The 18,783-nt window shown below is 40.8% G+C and overlaps 1 protein-coding gene across 2 annotated transcripts in view; it reads right to left on the reverse strand.

Moving 5' to 3' along the window:
* Positions 1 to 18,783, reverse strand: part of LOC140211910 (E3 ubiquitin-protein ligase ARIH1) — a 110,368-nt gene that overhangs the window by 2,400 nt on the left and 89,185 nt on the right. For both annotated transcript variants that reach the window (XM_072282111.1, XM_072282112.1), the window contains 8 exons: positions 18,329 to 18,395; positions 17,900 to 18,006; positions 17,743 to 17,785; positions 16,265 to 16,336; positions 11,973 to 12,103; positions 11,244 to 11,301; positions 8,634 to 8,894; positions 1,232 to 1,344 (listed from right to left, as the gene is read on the reverse strand). In XM_072282111.1, the coding sequence (XP_072138212.1) occupies positions 1,232 to 1,344; positions 8,634 to 8,894; positions 11,244 to 11,301; positions 11,973 to 12,103; positions 16,265 to 16,336; positions 17,743 to 17,785; positions 17,900 to 18,006; positions 18,329 to 18,395 (852 nt within the window). The remainder of the gene's footprint in view (positions 1 to 1,231; positions 1,345 to 8,633; positions 8,895 to 11,243; positions 11,302 to 11,972; positions 12,104 to 16,264; positions 16,337 to 17,742; positions 17,786 to 17,899; positions 18,007 to 18,328; positions 18,396 to 18,783) is intronic.

Consider the following 18,783-nt stretch of genomic DNA (forward strand, 5'->3'; position numbering starts at 1 on the left):
AGGTTACAGGTTAGACTGACTAGGCAAAAACATACGTTAACAATTTAATCATACTTGGAAGACCTATTCCAGGTTAAAACATGATTTCGTAAAGATTTAAAGAGAAAAGATTAGCTTTATATTAAATTGCCCGTTATCCTAATAAAAGAAAAAAATCCAAATCAAAAAGATTAAGTGCTACAACTGCTATCATCATGACAAACACCATGAAAATTAGAAGGAAAACTATAAATAGCTTCTGCACTGTAGGGTACTCTGTGAAGGCCCTTGGACAGGATTTACAGTTATCAGATTTGCACAAATTTGGATTGAGCTGTTTAAATCCTGCTTAAATTGCATGTGTTACATATGACAAGATGAAGAACCACAGATAGAAACACTAGTTCACCAGGATCTGCATGGATGTATTGTCCAGTTCTGAAAACTGAAGCTTTTGAGTCTCATGCTAATCTGATCTGGTATGGTGTAATAACAGAACTCTGCTGTCAGAAGCCTGCACCTTGCTGGCCAAGTAGCCAACTCAGGAATGGCTCAGCACAAGTGCCTGTCAGCACCATTGTTCCTTACCCCACAGCCCCCAAGCCAAATCGAATGGTCATTCAACTCACTGACACTATAATATGGTGCATCTGACCCTTATTACACTTAAAGGTAGTTTGTTTTATCTGAAGGATCTGGAAATATGAGTGAAATGATTAAAAAGATTGTATTTTACATATGCTAATGAACAATAATCATCTGAACCAAGACTCGACTCAAGCTATTATCTGGCAGGTAATCCTCCGGTCATAAAATGCATCAACAGGTTGAATTCTTCCAAAGGACAAATTGTTTTCATTTATAAAGTCAAAAGGACATGCTATAACTTGAAGAACCCTGTAGGATAATATCACTAAGTAGTCAGTGTTTTATTCAGCTAATTTCAATGGACTGGGTGGGTCACAAATAATCTCTATTTGCTTCTGGGATAAAAATCTTGAGAGGGAAAGGTTTCCCTCTGGCCCTACCCCACCCTTGTACAGAAATAGAAGCTCCAAATCCGTCTACTCATCCTTTAGGAAGAATAACCACATGGATGTGTTTTAATTTAAATTATTTGTATTTGTGTGCAGTAAAGTACATGAACAAACTGGACAGTGTAGATTCCATCAGGGCCCCACATTAATACCGGTATTCTGCTATGGGTAAGATGACATAAGTTAGAGAAGTTACTTTACTCATGTCAGCGCACCTGTACTTGTCTTGTACTTTTTGCTTGATGTCCTGTAAGGAATCCTGGGATATGTCCCTCTCCAGATAGCCAGACAGCACTTCTGTTGCATTCTCCAAGTCTGCCTGATTGTTCTGGGAAGAGAAGCACACATTTCACACATCAAGTGTCCAATTCTGTCAAGGGTTTGAAATAGCAAATTGCCAAATTAAATTTCCTCCTATGGCTAAACCACAAAGGGCACTCAGCCTATGAGGCTAATTGACAGAAGGTAATTCAGTGACCAGTGACACAGTCCATCTCTGCCATGTCCACAGCCCAGCTGTGGAAGGAAGAAGGTTGGGAATGGAGCTATCAACCCCATACTGTAAAAACCCAGAGCTACAGAAATGCCAACAGAAGCTCTAAAAGTCTCACCCCTGGGACAGGAAGACTAGCCCGGGACAGAGGACTCTAGTAAACTGCTTAAGCTTATCACCCAGTGGGAGTGATGGGCTTAAGAAGACCATATATTACACATTCTGCCAATTAGATAACAAATGTAAACTAACTTAATTGAGCCCAGATGGGGAATCTTGGCAAGAAATATCAGCAACTCCTCCTCCACCCCCCCATCACACACACATTGCCTGACCCAATGAGTTTCTTCAGCAGTTTCGTTTTGCTCCAGATTTCAGCATCTGAAGTCTCTTATGTCTCTAACTTTTAATTGTATTGTCTGGGTCACAGGATGCGCTACTAATTACAATACAAATCAAAGGTAAAAGATTCACTCATAAGATTCAGCTGTCCTTTATACTATCTGGTAATCAGCTTATGCTTTATCAACTATGAAAAGGCTTTTGATAAAGTAAGACAACAAAGTAATAGAGGTGCTGAACAAGTACGATCTGGGATGGAAGAATGTGCAAATAATAAGGAACTTGTATTGGAAACAGAAAGCGTCGGTCAGGGTAGAAAATAAGTTATCACCATGGGGGTAAGGCAAGGCTGTGTTGGCTCGCCGGATTTGTTCAACCTCTATGGAGAATGGATTTTTCAGGAATGCGACCATCAGGAGACAGGTATTTGAATCGGAGGCCAGAAGGTGGATAACATCAGGTATGTTGACAACACCACGTTGTTAGCTGACAGCGAATGCGAACTGTAAATTATGCTGAATAAAGTGAATGAGAAAAGCCTTGAATACGGACTAAAAATCAACCCTAAAACAAAATCAATGGTGGTAAGCAAAACAAACATTAAAGACTCATTCATGATGGTGTCATTATAAGTGAATGGACAAGACATTGGACAGATGTGAAAGTCTGATAATCTTGGCAGTTGTCGGGCAGATGACGGTAGATGTGAAGTTGAGATCTGAAGGAGGATAGGTATGGCTAAGACCCAGTTCATGAAGCTAAAAGATCTACTATGCAATTGGAAGGTAGACATCCAAAGGAGAATCCACTTCCTCGAGTGTTACGTATGGTCAGTACTGAGGTATGGATCAGAAACATGGACCCTGAAGAAGGATCACATGAAACCAATTAATGCTTTTGAAATGTGGTGCTATCGACAAATGTTGAAGATCAGCTGGGTAGAGAAAGTTTCAAATGAGAGGGTTTTGTCCGAAGTTGATAGACCACGGATACTGCTGGAGAAGATCATGAAGTTAAAAGTTGCTTATTGTGGACACGTTACGCAGAGAGATAACATCTTGTCGGACTTGCTATATGGAAAGGTGGAGAGGAAGGAAGGAAGAGGAAGGCAGAGAACAACGTGGCTGGCTAACGTCAAGGATTGAACCAAGGTGGACAAGACTAGGGATGTTGTGGACAAGTGTCGTGACAGAGCGGCATGGAGGGAAATCGTCCGCCAACTGGAAATTCCAGATGCAACCTAACGACGACGACGAATCAGCTAAGAACTGGAAGCAATTTATACAAGTTCCAGATCTACAGCATTGAAGGAATAATTTTCAGAATCTATCAGAGGTGAACATCTCATCATTTTGGTAATCTCAAAGTGAGGCAGCAGGCTACCTCCCCAGACCAGTGGAACATAGAACACAATATTGCAGAGTGTGTAGTATCTGTGGAGAGAGAAACAGTTAAGATTTCAGGTTGATGAATAATAATCAGCCTGAAATCATTAACGTTGTCTGTCTCAATAGGAGACACTTAATAGATTGAGAAAAATAGGGATTTGCAGGATTCTGAACCAGGATTCTGATAAGAGTCCACTATCAGGGTGACAGAAGTCTGAGATGATCAATTTATTGTAAGAATCAGTCCATGAGCTGAAAGAATACATAAGTCATTTTAATTCTGAAAGGCACATTGAAGATGGTAAATAACCCAGCAGAGGTAAGGATTTGACAGTGCCTTTGCAATGCTAGCATGACAAAAAGAACATATGTTTTAGTTAAAATCAGTTGTTTCTGTAACAGCAATGTTACAGAAACAACTGATTGAAGTACCCACAATGTGCTTGCCAGATGAACTTTGACATAGTCCAATTGACAGAGAACAATATCTATCAATGACAAAATCAGGGTGATTGCTGTAGAATGACACACAAAATGGCACATTTTGTGGAAGTGTGCAGGGGAGAATGAGACAGCATACAGAATCAGTGGTTTTACTCACACATAAAGTTGTCACAGCAAACATTTATGTACTATGCAATGGTTCAGCCAAAACAGGAGTGCTGAATTGTTGATGCCACATTTAGGAAGGCTGTTAAGGTTTTGTGGAAGGTATGGAAGGAGTTTACTACAGTGATTCCAGAGAGGATGACCTTATTTGTATAGAGTGCAGGAGCTAGAAAAGTCAATCAGGACTACCCAGTTTGTGAGGAAAGTGGCAGACAAAAGTAGGATTATTTGAATCATGAGATGGCTACAGAGGGGCCATTTAGCCCAACTATGTAGACAGCAAAGGATCAAACATTTGTGGCTGATAAGGAAGGTGGTTGGTAAAAAGAACAAAAGTGATGTGCGGAAGAACATATAAAAATGGTTGGGGTTTAGATTGCACTATTGGGGAGGCATATCCAACTGATCCAAGGGCAGAGGGCAATTAGTCTGCTTTTGTGCAGACCCATTATAATATTGGCTATCTACCCAACAAGTATTCTTATAAACAGATAGCCCTAAATTGATTTGCTCATTAGGGATCATCAAGAACAGAACCCAAAACCTCTCACATCCATTGGAAATAGAAACATAGAAAATAGGTTCAGGAGTAGGCCATTCGGCCCTTCGAGCCTGCACTGCCATTTATTATGATCATGGCTGATCATCCAACTCAGAACCCTGCCCCAGCCTTCCCTCCATACCCCCTGATCCCCGTAGCCACAAGGGCCATATCTAACTCCCTCTTAAATATAACCAATGTACTGGCCTGAACTGCTTCCTGTGGCAGAGAATTCCACAGATTCACCACTCTCTGTGTGAAGAAGTTTTTCCTAATCTCGGTCCTAAAAGGCTTCCCCTTTATCCTCAAACTGTGACCCCTTGTTTTGGACTTCCCCAACATCGGGAACAATCTTCCTGCATCTAGCCTGTCCAATCCCTTTAGGATTTTATACGTTTCAATCAGATCCCCCCACTCAATCTTCTAAATTCCAACGAGTACAAGCCCAGTTCATCCAGTCTTCCTTCATATGAAAGTCCTGCCATCCCAGGAATCAATCTGGTGAACTTTCTTTGTACTCCCTCTATGGCAAGGATGTCTTTCCTCAGATTAGGGGACCAAAACTGCACACAATACTCCAGGTGTGGTCTCACCAAGGCCTTGTACAACTGCAGTAGTACCTCCCTGCTCCTGTACTCGAATCCTCTTGCTATAAATGCCAGCATACCATTCGCCTTTTTCACCGCCTGCTGTACCTGCATGCCCACTTTCAATGACTGGTATATAATGACACCAAGGTCTCGTTGCACCTCCCCTGATCTGTGAAAGTTGTCAAAGTTTCCTTGAAGGCCCTGGATCATGCTGGCGGAAATCTGAAGGTCAGGCAACATCTACGGAGAGGAATAAACTGCCAACATTACAGGTTGACATTCCTTATTAAGACCCCAGAACCACTGGGAGGTCTGTGTAACCTAAAAATTAGTTAAATAGCCTGGAGAGGGGAGAGAACAATTTTTGCATCAGGAAATGCGGTGAATGGTTAACAGGCACTTTTTGCCCTTGTGTTTATTTTTGCCATCAGTACATTGTCCAAGGTCCTCTGTGCTACTGAATCTGGGACAACAGACCACCTTCCTCTTCTCACCTTGGGTGGAGTTTCAGAATAGAAGTGCAGTACCTTCAGGCTATATACAGAGCATGATAAAGGATTGATCGATCGATCATCTCACCTAGTACTAGAAATGGTCCATGGGAGATTGTATTGATGTATTAAGGGGAGAGAATGCCATGCCAATGGCAATCTTTTAGCAAGAGGTTGCAGAATTACAAAATTAACTAAGGCCAGAATTAACTAAGACCATTAGACATTGGAGCAAATTAGGCCATTCAACCCATCAAGTCTGCCCTGCCATTTTCAACACCATTCTCCTGCCTTCTCCCCATAACTTTTGTTACACTTCCTAATCAAGAATCTATCAACTTCCACTTTAAATATACCTGATGACATGGCCTCCACAGCCATCTGTGGCAATGAATTTCAGATTCCAGGCTAAAGAACTTCCTCTGTTCTAAATGGATGTCCCTCTATTCTGAGGCTGTGCCTTCTGGTCTCAGACTCCCCCTCTATAGGAATCATCCTCTCCGCATCCACTCTATTTAGCCCTTCCGTTATTCGATACATTTCAATGAGATCCGCCCTCATATTTCTAAACTCTAGCGAGTACAAGCCAAAAGCTGCCAAATGCTCCTCATACATCAACCCTTACATTCCCAGAACCTTGTAAAAAAGCCTTCTGGAAATCTAAGTATACAACAATCACTGACTCTCCTTTGTCAATCCAGCCTGTTATTTCCTGAAAGAATTCCAACAGATTTATTAGGCATGATTTCCCTTAAGGAAAGAGTTGAGTGACCTTTACAATTTTCCAGTACTATGGAACCATTCCAGAATCCAGTGATTCTTGAAAGATGAATACAAATGTCTGTACAATCTCCTTAGCTACCTCTTTTAGAACCCTTTTACTCAGCTGGTCCAGATGACTCATCTATCTTCAAACCTTTCAGCTTCCCAAACACATTCTCTCCTTAATAATAGCAACTATACCATCAAACTGCAGGATGCATTCTATCATATTATGATCTCTGCTTTGTAAGGGTTCCTTTACGCTAAGCTTCCTAATCAAATCTGGTCCACTACACATCTAATCCAGAACTGCCTTTTCCCCAATTAGGCCCAACCACAACTTGCTCTAAATAGTTGTCCTAGGCATTCTATCAAATTGACTCTATTGGGATCCAGCACCAACCGGATTTTCCCCAACCTAGCAGTATATTGAAATCCCCCATGATTATCACAACATTGCCCTTTTTACATGCCTTTTCTATCTTCTGTTTTAATTTATAGCTCACATCCTGGCTACTGTTCAGAGGCCTGTATATAAGGGTCTTTTTACCCTTGCAGTTTCTTAAGTCTACCCACAAGGATTCTACATCTTCTAATGCTATGTTATCTCTTTCTAAGGATTTAATTTCATTTTTTTTTTTAAACAAACAGAGCCATCCCACCACCTCTGCCTACCTGCCTGTCCCTTCAATACAATGTGTATCCTTGGATGCTAAGCTCTCAACTATGATCTTCTTTCAGCCAATGACTCAGTGATGCCCACATAATATCTGCCAAACTGCACTACAAGGTGATCCAACTTTTACCTTCAGTCCTGTATTCATCACTCTTTTTATTTTGTCCCCATATTACCCTTCAACTCATCCCACTGACTACAATTTTGCCCTACAATCTGTCATTCCTCACAACCTCACTACACATTGCATCTACATGTAATTTCAACTCCCCATCCTTGGCTATATCATTCCAGCTCCTTTCCTCCTGCCAAATTAGTTTAAACCCTCAACAGCTCTACCAAACCTGCCCACAAGAATACTGGTGCCCCTCGGGTTCAAGTGTAATCCAGGTCATACCTTCCTCAGATGAGATCCCAATGATATAGAAATCTGAAACACTGCCTCTAACTCCCGCCACACCTCAGCCACATATCTGTCTGCTAAATTACCCTATTCTTATCCTCACTGGCACGTGGCACATGCAGTAATCCAGATTACTACCCCTTTGAGATCCTGCTTTTCAGTTTTCTACCCAACTCCCTGTATCATCTGTTCAGGACTTCATCTCTTTTCCTACTTGTATCGTTGGTACCAATGTACACAACTTCTGGCTGTTCACCCTCCCCTTTAGAATACTGTACAACCAAACGGTAAACAATTTTGTGGCCACTTGGCAGCAGCAGTGGCAAAGATTGTTTAAAAACTGAAGACAGGTTTTTGGGGGGGGGGGGGAGATTAGGGGCAAGAAAAGATAGTGCTTAAAAGTAATGGCTTTGTAATATGGTAACATGGATGTTTACAACTGTCGTTATTCTTTAGATTTGTTGGCACAGTATCATTTTTCAATGAATTGTTTGAGGAACTAGAAGATATATTCCTGTAGTTCTGATTGCTGCTACTCACACACAAGAGCAATTAGGAACCCAGGTTCTCACACAATATTAACTTTAAAATAGCCAAGGTGGCCCAGAAATTGTTAATTGCATCCAATTTTCTACTCAAAAAAGTAACGCTTATTCATGGATTTGCGTTAACAGGCTCAAACCAAGTCAGGAAAGCAACCAAGACCTCTATTTTCTCAGAAGCTTAAGGAAATTCAGCATATTCCCAATGATCCACACCAATTTTCAGAAACCATCCTATTAGAATGTATTGGTTGGTGCAGCAGCTGCTCTGCCCAAGACCACAAGTTGAAGATAGTTGTGAACACAGTCCAGCTCATCATGAAAACCAGCTTCCCCTCTATTTAAATGGCCATGCTTCATGCTGCCTTGGGAAAGCAGGCAACATAGTCGAAGACTCCTCTCATCCAGTCATTCTCTCTCTCTACCCCGATCCCTCCCCCACTTTCCATTCATCTTAAGAAACAAAAACTTTAAAAGAACACAAATCAGGCTCTAGGATAGCTTCTATCTCACTGTAGTAACTCTTGATCAGACCTCTTGTACAATAAAGATGAACTCTAGATTTTTCAATCTACCATGTCATTGTCCTCATATCTGCTCTGTCTCCAAGTGTAACACCATATTATGCATTGTTATTGCTTTTCCCTTTGTACTACCCTGATGGATATATCTTGGGAATAATCAGTCTGGCTAGTATACAAAACAGTTTTATCACTGGATATTGGTTAATGTGACAATAATAAAGAGCAATGCGAATCCCTCTGTGAAAATAGGGCATACCTCAAAGATAATGGACTGGTTGTTCTTTCTGAGGTAGAAAGCAAAGACGTAAGTGTACATTAGTGTGGCACGACACTGACAGAGGACATCCACAGCTTTTTTCAGGAATTGCACCTCAATCCAAGACATGTTGTGCTGCTGCATTTCTTCCATCTTCTGCTTGACTTGAGCGTAGAGCTTGTGCTCGAACCGCAGGCTCTGCATGTGATTCATGTAGCGGTTGCAGTAGAAGAGATATCGCTGGAGAGCTGCTCGCGAGCGCTGTCACACAAACATACAGGAGAGAAACTCAGTTGCTTGGAAAGATGATTTTCAATCATTGTTGGTGTTCAGTCAAGAAAACCTGACTGCATTTCTGTAATGTCTGTATGTTTCTACTCTCAGTCAGATTATTAAACAGAAAGTTCAAAGTAAATTTATTATCAAAGTACGCATGTCACTATATACTACCCAAGATTTCTTACAAACATTCACTGTAAAACATAGAAACACAGTAGAATCAATGAAAAACTACTTACAAAAAAGAACTTAAGTATTTTAACAGAACTAAGTGTTAGGTGATAAGATGAAGTGGGCATGCTGTTTCGTCAGGTACCATCCAATACCACTTCAGCTTCACAGCTGAAATACGGTGACATTTGAAAAACTGCAGATGCTGAAGATCAGAAATAGTATCGGAAAATTCTGGAAACATTCAGCTGGTCAGGCAGGGGAAGACAAACAGAGTTAATCTTTCAGTTCTGCAGGCTCTTTGACCTGAAGCGCTAGCTGTTTCTTTCCAAGCATGCAGTCTGACATGCTGAGTATTTCCAGCATTTCCTCTTCTATGTTACACATTATGTATTAAGAGTGCAAACCCTTTTTCTCTCTTTAAAAAGCCATTATAATTTTTACAAATAATATTTGCTGCAAAGGTCAGGTTTGAGGCTTGTATTGTCAGAATTCAGGCACATGTGAGAAGCTCCCAACAAGATAATTTTGACATGAATTTAGTTTTTAATGACAGTACTGAAAATATTATTCAACTTATAAAATTCCGGTTAGACCAGACTTGGAGGATTGTGTTCAGCTCTGGTCTCACTATAGGAAGCATGTGGAAGCTTTAGAGATGGTGCACAGGAGATTTAGTAGGATGCTATCTGGATTAGAGGGAATGTCTTATGAGGAAATATTGAGTGAGCTAGTGAAAGAGTATGAGAGGTGAATTCATAGAGGTGTATGTATAAGAAGCACAGATAAAAGTGGACAGCCAGACTTTTTTCCACATGGAAACGGTTAATATGAGAGGGCAAAGGGAAAACATAGTAGGGGGGGGATTGTGGAAGAGAGATGTCAGAGGTAGATTTTTTTTTAAACAGAATGGTGGGCGCATGGAATGCGCTGCCTGGGGTAGTGGTAGAGGCAGGTGCATTTGGGACATTTAAGAGACTCAGACAGGCACATGGATGAAAGAAAAAATGGAGGGCTACTTGAGAGGGAAGGGGTTTATCGTGCGGTAGGTTAAAAGGCTGGCATAACATTACAGGCTAAGAAGGGGCCTGTGCTGTGCTGTAATGTTACATGTTCTAATGTTTATGTACATTCCTCAAAGTACAGACTACCAACTTCATGTTAAATCAAGAGTGTCAGTTCGATTGCCTAAACAAATCCATGAACAGCAAAAGATCGGCTCAGCTGAAATGGCCATGGTAGATCAGAAAGCCATGGATAGGAGACAGTTAGATACTTAAACATCTAAGGATGATCTAATGCAAGTAAACTGACGGACACCATCAACCTGACCAATATCCACATTGAGAAATAACTCAATAGAATCTAGAGCAAGAAGCACCTGTCAAAGTTGGATCTGGATGACACATCTACCTATTAGGTAGACATACAAATGCCTTGGCACTACTTGAAGAGCTGAGTGGCTTGGCCAAAATTCCTTCTCTAACAAGCTATGTAATGTAGGGCAACCTCTCTGTGGTTAGCATTTACCACTACAAAACAAATCGGACCCACAATTGGCTTGTGCATAGAAGGCAATATGCTGATGAAGGAAGGTGTTCTTGTGATTGGAAACCTGTCATCAGCGATGTACCACAGCAATCAGTGCTGATACCATTATAGTTTGTTAGATCCATCAACTTGGATATGAATGTACAATAATAAGCAGGTTTACAGACGACACAAAAATTGGTGCTGTTGATAACAAGGAAGATGGTCATGGACTACTGGATAACATTGAATAGTTGTTAAAATAGGCAAAGAAATGGAAGATGGAATTTAATCCCGATAAACATGAGGGGATGTACTTCGGGAGGACTTGTATACTGAGATACAAAGGGACCCTAGTGTACAAATCCAAGGCTCCCTGAAGGTGGCAGCATCATGCTTGTTTTTCTTTGCTGAAGTATCGAAGAGCAAGGCTGTTAAATACGACTTTATAAGATTGGCTGGAGCACTGTGTACAGTTGTGGTTGCCACACTGTAAGAGGAACAAGATTGCCCTGGACAGGTGCAGAGATGATTCAACACTTGAAGGAATAAGCTTCATCAAGAACTATTTCCCCACAACTGCACAGCTTAAGGTTTTACGTAGTCGCCCACGACCCATGCTCCTTTTACCTCCTGGGCATCCCTTGCTGCCTTTGCATCATCTTCATTATAGCGATTGCAGTTATACCTAAAAGCAGAGAGGGACCAACTTAATTACATTTCAGGTTTATCACTGAACACACATACAAGCTCTAAACTTCTGCTATCTAAGCTAGTTAAGATCATTCCCCCTATTTGAAATGTCACTGATAACCCAGTCACTGTTTCCCCTCATCCATGTTAGTAAGCTGTAATTCTCCTCCTGCACATGGTGTACTTGACTCAAACCGTAATATTCACTGTCAAGTTCCACTGGAGGACGGACACCACTTCCACAAAAACTAGTTAGGTGTCAAGCATTGCTCAAGAGCTGAAAACCAACAGAATTTCAAAACAGACAATCATAAGACAAAGGAGCAGAATTAGACCATTTGCCCATCAAGTCTGCTCTGCCATTCCATCTTGGCCCACTTATTATCCCCCTCAACCCCATTCTCAACGCCTGTAACCCTTGACACCCTTACTAATCAATAACATATCAACCTCTGTTTTAAATATACTCAATGACTTGGCCTCCACAGCCAACCGTGACAATGAATACTACAGATTCACCACCCTCTGGCTAAAAAAAAATCCTCATCTCTATTCTAAGTGGACATCCCTTGGGGACAGAGGGAGAGCAGCATCCAGTGTAGCGTGCCAACAATTAAAATGTCAGTTAATCCTTAAACGTTTACCAGAGCAAAACGCCATACTAACCAGGCGGATCCGTGAGGCTCCCAAGGACCGAGGCAGACCCAGCAGAATTCTGCTTTACAATTCTGATTGCGACAAACCATGTGATTACATCCACCATCCTTTTCAATGGTCACATGACATTTTGGGCATTCCTGTTGAGATGTTAGAAGCACCGTTAGCAAACGGTAAAAATTCAAAGAACTAGAAGCCTGCACTAATGTTGTATTGTGCTGATTAATCAACCACCTACCAAGCCCAATGAATTAGCAATCCATATCGAGAAATCACTTCCAGAGTTAATGACAGTTGATAGTAATTAGACACACTCTAGATATTTTCCTGTTAATATTTTACTTCAAAGAACTTCTTGTATTGCATGTTGCTAAGCAAATAAAATGTGGTGTGATGTAGAGATGTATGGGTCCTACATCTCTTGGGGAAAAGAAAACTGGCTCTGCCACAATAGCAAGTGCTTTAACTGTTCCCAATTTTTCACAGAGTCCCAAAATGTGAAAATGTACAGTGGGAGAAATTATATACAATATGATATTTACACAGATCAACCGATATTCAACTCTTTCCCCAACCTAATTCACAAGCACCTTACCACAATTAGAGTCTGTCTACCTCCAACCACACCTGGGAGATACATTAATATTAAAATATTATTCAGTAGTGCTATTTGGTGGTATTGCTTCAAGGGTTTCTGGTGGTCCAAGATTAAGCTCCATACAGTAACGTAAGAAGGATGACTGCTCTATAGTTTTCTTTGGACCTGTAGGTCACGGTCTTCAAAGACTCTTTTCCTTAATCTTACATAGGGTTATGAAAGATTTTGAGGATCAATTAGAAAAACAGACACACTAACACCAGCGTACTGGAGGAGGCCAACATGAATGGTATCTCCAACATGACAAAGCAACACCAACTCCGACTGACAGCTCATGTCATCAGGATGCCTAACGCACGCCTCCTCAAACAGATCTTTTACTCCAAGTTGAAGGAAGATCAACGAGCCCCTGGTGGGCAAAGGAAAAGCTTCAAAGATCAAAATCAGCCTGAAGAAATTTAACATTATATCTAAAAACTGGAAAGTCATTGCACTCAATGGATGCACTTGGTGGAAATCTACATGAGAACGACCTCCACAGTGTCACAGGGAACAAACAGCAGCTTTGAAAGCAGAGAATGTAAAACCAAAAGACCCAACCATTAATCTTAGCCACCATTTACTACTGTCCACACTGCACCTGCACATGTGGATCCTGGATCAGTCTCTACAGCTACTTGAGGGACCCTTTAGGAGAACACCATACTCACTCCAGTGATTGCAGTAATACTACTATTTTTCATTATTATTTAAAAATTACCTTGAAATATTCTAAATCTAGCTGATTGGAAAGGGCTAAGAGCATCACAAGCCTGCCCTGAACATCAAACTTCATATGTAATTCACTGGTTCAAGAGAGGTTCACAATTAAACCCACAGAACTGTAAAGGTTTAGTTGTGGGGAAATTACAGGGGTGGGTGGGAGATGAATATTAGGGGCAGGTTGGTCAAGCACAACCTGGCCAAAGGTAGTTGTAATTTACCTTGAATGATGAGAGACTGGGGGATGTGGAAGAGGTGGGACTTGGAGATTCAATCTCAAGACTTTAAAAGCAACACCACAACTGAAATGACCATTTAGATATCTGGATCTTTTATTTATTACAAATGCTCTTGAGATTGAATTCTTACTTCTGGATACCTTAGTAAAGGCAAGCTGTTTACAGCCAGTTTGAAACTCTCAAACACATCATCTACTGAATTTTGTCAAAATTATTAAATTGAGCTGCAATTCCTTTTTGTGCTAGCCTATTAGAGTAGATATCAGTACAGATAACACCCTCCACACAAAGGGATAGTTAACATAGCAAATATAAATTTTAAAAAGTGACAGTCTAAATACTGAGTGAAATTTCCCCTCCCCTTTCTTATTCTCCTAAGGCCCCTTGTCCTCATCTATCTGATTCATTCTTCACCGATCACCTTCTAGCTTGTATTCCTTCCCCTCACCTACTTTCTTAATCTGACATCTTCCCCTTTCATTTCCAGTACTGATGAAGGGCCTTGGCCCGAAATACCATCTGCTTATTCATTTCCATACACTGCCTGATCTGCTGAGTTCCTCCAGCATTTCAAAGGTTCACTTTATTATCAATGCACACATACAAAGTACAACTGAGATTTGTTCTCTCCAGATAGGCATCAAGTACAGAAAAAACATAGAACTAGTTGAAAGTCATCAATCCCACCCCACCCCCGCATGAAAGAAAAAGAAACAGAAAGCTTACAAATACCAAACCGTCCAACCAGCCCCCCCCCATACAAAAAGTAATAGATAACTCACATGGAGAAACAATAAAAGCATCAAACCCCAAACCCCCAGACTACCAATTGTCAACAAGAAAGTGCAGGTAAGAACATGAAAAAAAACAGAACTGAAAGAGGCCAATACGAACTATAGTTCAATCCATAAATCTCAGAATTTCGAAAACATCTCCAAGAGTTTCACGGGGAGCAACTGCTTGAACTCAGCAGCCCCTCCGAGGGTAGCGACTCGACCCCAGCAGCCTCTCCGAGAAGAGCGACTTCAACCCAGCAGCAACTCGGAGGAGAGCGATCCTTGCTCTCCTCACTTGCCTCAATGTTTCAATCTTCCCTGATGCTTTTATCAGCAAGTGTAGTCGATCATGGCCCCTCACCTCATCTCTGAGCTTCTCCTCATGGTAGCTCATGTTTGTGCTTCTCTCCTGAAGTTTTCTCTGGGCCATCAGAGTTTTAGCTCATTCGATTGAACTACAGACTGTAAGTCACAGACTCCAACAGTTTCAAAAACAAGATCAAGATCAGAAGAATACATTGAAGATGTGGAAGATGCAGCCTGAGAGATCATTGTTTACTAGAAGATTTTATATGTGCAATAATGGATGAATAACGAGTTACAGGAGGAAGATGGTGAGAAAAACATTAGAACAGGATGCATTTGAACAGTGAAGATTTTGTGTATTTGGTGAGAATATTTTTGAATTGATAAGAGAGAAACAGAATGGCTCATTATTTGATGTCTTAAAGGGCTATAAACAAAAGGGACTTTAAATATAAAAGACTGTTGAAGCTATGGAAAAAATTACAAGGATTATTCTTTAAAACAATGTCTTCCCTGAGAAAGTATTTAAGAACAAGTTGAGCCAGAGCTGGCTTGAAAGAGTCTGAAAATAGGACAGCACATAGATGATCACTGTTCCTGGGGGATAAACACCTCCAAAGTCCTATTGGGTTCAACAATTCTCTCCTGTGCCATAACTTCTACTTATGATTGCTTAAGTTGGAATTAAATGATCACCGGCTTCCTATTATCATGTGAAATGGTAAGAATTTCTCACAATGGGTACAGCGAATAAAAAAACAGCCAAGTTTTTACAGAAAGCTATGTGTAGTCATCTTGGACTCTGGCACAAAGAATCACTTACTACTAAATTTACATTGATACTTGATTCTTGCTATTACAGCATGTTTATGTAAGGGAATCTGGAGTGCCCACTCATCTCTCATTGTTAAACATTTCCCCCCAGTCATGGGATGTGGGCATCCAGTTCCACTCCTGGTCTGTCTCACACTTTCATACAAACAGGTACTGCAGAGATATAAACTATCAGAGGGCAGAGTTAAACACGCAGATTGTTTAACGTATTCACATTCTACAACATTCAGACCATAAGACATAGGAGCAGAATTAGGCTATTCAACCCATCAAGTCTGCTCCACCATTTCATCACAACTGATTTATTATCCCTCTCAATCCCATCTTCTTTCTACTCTCTGTAACCCTGGACAGCCATACTAATCAAGAACCTATCAACCTCCACTTTAAGTATACCCAATGACTTGGCCTCCACGGCCATCTATAGCAATGAATTCCAGATTCACTGCACTCTGGCTAAAGTAGTTCAAGCTCATCTTTGGTCTAAAGGGACATCTTGCTATTCTAAGGCTGTACCCTCTGGTCCTGGTTCTCCACTACAGGAAATACTCTCCACATCCACCCTTTGAATATTCAAGTGGTTTCAGTGAGATCCCCCATGAGAAGTTCCAGTTTAATCTGGAACTTTTCCTAAAAGCATGCAGTTCCTGACAATTCTGGACAGTGAGAGAAGGTGAAACTGCAATCTTTCACAGACTAATATTCCCTGCATCAGCCTTCCTACCGTACAAGGGGCAATTCAAAGCACTAGTTCTCACTGATGGTCTCTGGAGGTCACTAGTCTACCTTGGTATTTGCTGCAATCCAATTGGAAGTTTCACTGTCATCGTCACACTTTTTAATCCATTTCTTCAACCACTAGAAGGAAGACAGCAGAACACGTTATTAGCACATTGTGTTCACCTACATACATTCAATGTACAAAAAGATACTTCGAAAATGGCTGCGCCATTGTGGAGATCAGTACCTTCCAAAACATTGACAATTTAAAATTATTTGCAAAGCATACTGTTCAAGATTTTTTAAAAAGAATTCGTACACACCAATTCTCGTTTTACCCATATCACTTCTCAATCTAAGTGACTTGCTGTTTGCACTAGGTTGTGCTTTGGTATGGTCCATTCCTGTGGGTCCACAGCTCAGTGCAAAACCCTTCAGATAGCCCCCACAGTGTCACACTACTACTGACAAAATGAGGTGTTCCTATCACATTTCACTAAGTTTTATCTTACCCTCATTATCCTACAATGCTATAACAATTGTTTTTAAACTGTTCAAGAGTTTACTTAAATCAACACAAGTCCTATTGTATTGAAATGCTACCCCTGCTCCTCTCTCCACAGGAGCTGCCTAGTACGCTGCACATTTCTAGAATCTCAGATTTTCAGACCTGATTTACACCTCAGTTTGGGTCTCGTATTGCACACAAAAGCCTTATTTCCGCACTGCAACATAAGCCAAAAATTATGTAATCCCAGTGAAGGCTGCTCCTTCAATAAGACAACTTTGGTCTATCATATTCTACCAGCAAGGAAAGGCAACAAGCTCTGGCCCACTGATTTTTTCTCCCCCTAAAACCAATTATGGACGATTCATATACCATCATCTTCTCAAACCTAGATTAGATTAGCCTTGTCACATGTACATCGAAGCATACAGTGAAATGCATCATTAGCATCAAATCAGATCAGTGAGAATTGTGCTGAGCCACACATTTATCATGGCACACTTCTGGCACCAAGATAGCATGTCTATTACTTACTAACCCTAACCAAACATCTTTGGAATGTGGGAGGAAACTGGAGCACTCAGATAGCCCACATGATCACAGGGAGAATATATGAACTTCTTACAGGCAACAGCAGAAATTGAACCCTAATCAGTGGTCACCAGTGCTGTAAAACAATGTGCTAACCACTACACTACTGTGCTGTCCCTTGTTAGTGCAGACAGAAAGGAACAATGTCCATTATTCTTATCCAATAAATTCTCTCTTCAAATCAACCACTCCTCACCACTGCCAATACTACCATCATCCTATCCAATCTTTTACAAAAAAACATCTAGCTGCACTGTAAAACTAGTCTGTCTGCTTCAATGGCTTCCTCAGTACACCACCTTCTTTTCTGTACACGAAAGGGAAAGGCACTGAAGTTTCACTTCACCTATTGCAATTTAAAAACAAATTGAACTTGCACAGGAACACTGTCACGTTACTAATGTGAAAATAGTACTGTGAGTACATGCAGGAGACTGTCTCTCACCTTGCATTTAACAGGATCATGCCAATTCTCAGCACAGTTGAAGCTGTAAATTAAGAAACAAGCTTACTTTGTGACAGACTACATTTCAGATACTCAAAGCAGCCCAATAACCAAGAGGGATACTTAGATAGAAATCTATAGTGCAGTGCACACTTACCAGAACTGCCGCCCACATTTACAGCGAACTGGCTTTGCATCAGGATACTGAACTTTAATAACGTGGTGACAGTCAGGGGCAGGACACCATTTTAACAGTCGATTGCACTGCGATGGAAAACCACAGCTGTTAGTGTCTCAATCTGCTTTTAAAAATGGAATTGCAGCTAAGTGGCATAAAAAGCTTTAGGTACCAGTGGTGACCAGAAACATAGTTAATGACTTTCTGGCATTAGTTATATCTTACACGACACTCATTAACAAACTGGGTTCAATCCTGTAAGGTTCCACCTATCATCAGCATGCAGCAGAATCTAGAACAAACTAAACATATTTAAAATACTTTGAATTACAATAACACCAACCAGTGTTAAATTATTTTAAGTTCTACTTGCTGCACAATGGTAATTCTAAAGAGAGAAAGTCATACCTCTACAAAACTGTTAGTTATTAAATGTTGGTACTTCAACTTGACTTTGGAATCTGTGATCAAACGCCTGGAGAAAATAAATGGAAGCACATTTCCTTTAGACTGACATCTGACAGGAATAAAAGGAGCCTTTTCACAAGAAACAACCCACCCACACACAGTAATGGTACCGATTTCCTGCCACTTTGATACTGATGATGCTAGAATTGAATGGCAAGCATCGTACTTGCTGACAGTTTAGTTACGTGTTTTAATAACTGCACAGCTAAAAAACAAGCACGCAATGTTGAAACTTTATAAAGCACTGGTGAGGCCTCACTTGGAGTATTGAGAGCATGTTTGGGCCCCTTATCTTAGAAAGGATGTTCTGAAACTGGAGAGGTTCATGAATGGCTTGTCATATGAAGAGTGATGACTCTGGGTCTGCATTCATTTGAATTCAGAAGAATGAGAGA

Source organism: Mobula birostris, chromosome 18 (genome assembly GCF_030028105.1).
Source record: "Mobula birostris isolate sMobBir1 chromosome 18, sMobBir1.hap1, whole genome shotgun sequence".
Taxonomy (NCBI): domain Eukaryota; kingdom Metazoa; phylum Chordata; class Chondrichthyes; order Myliobatiformes; family Myliobatidae; genus Mobula; species Mobula birostris.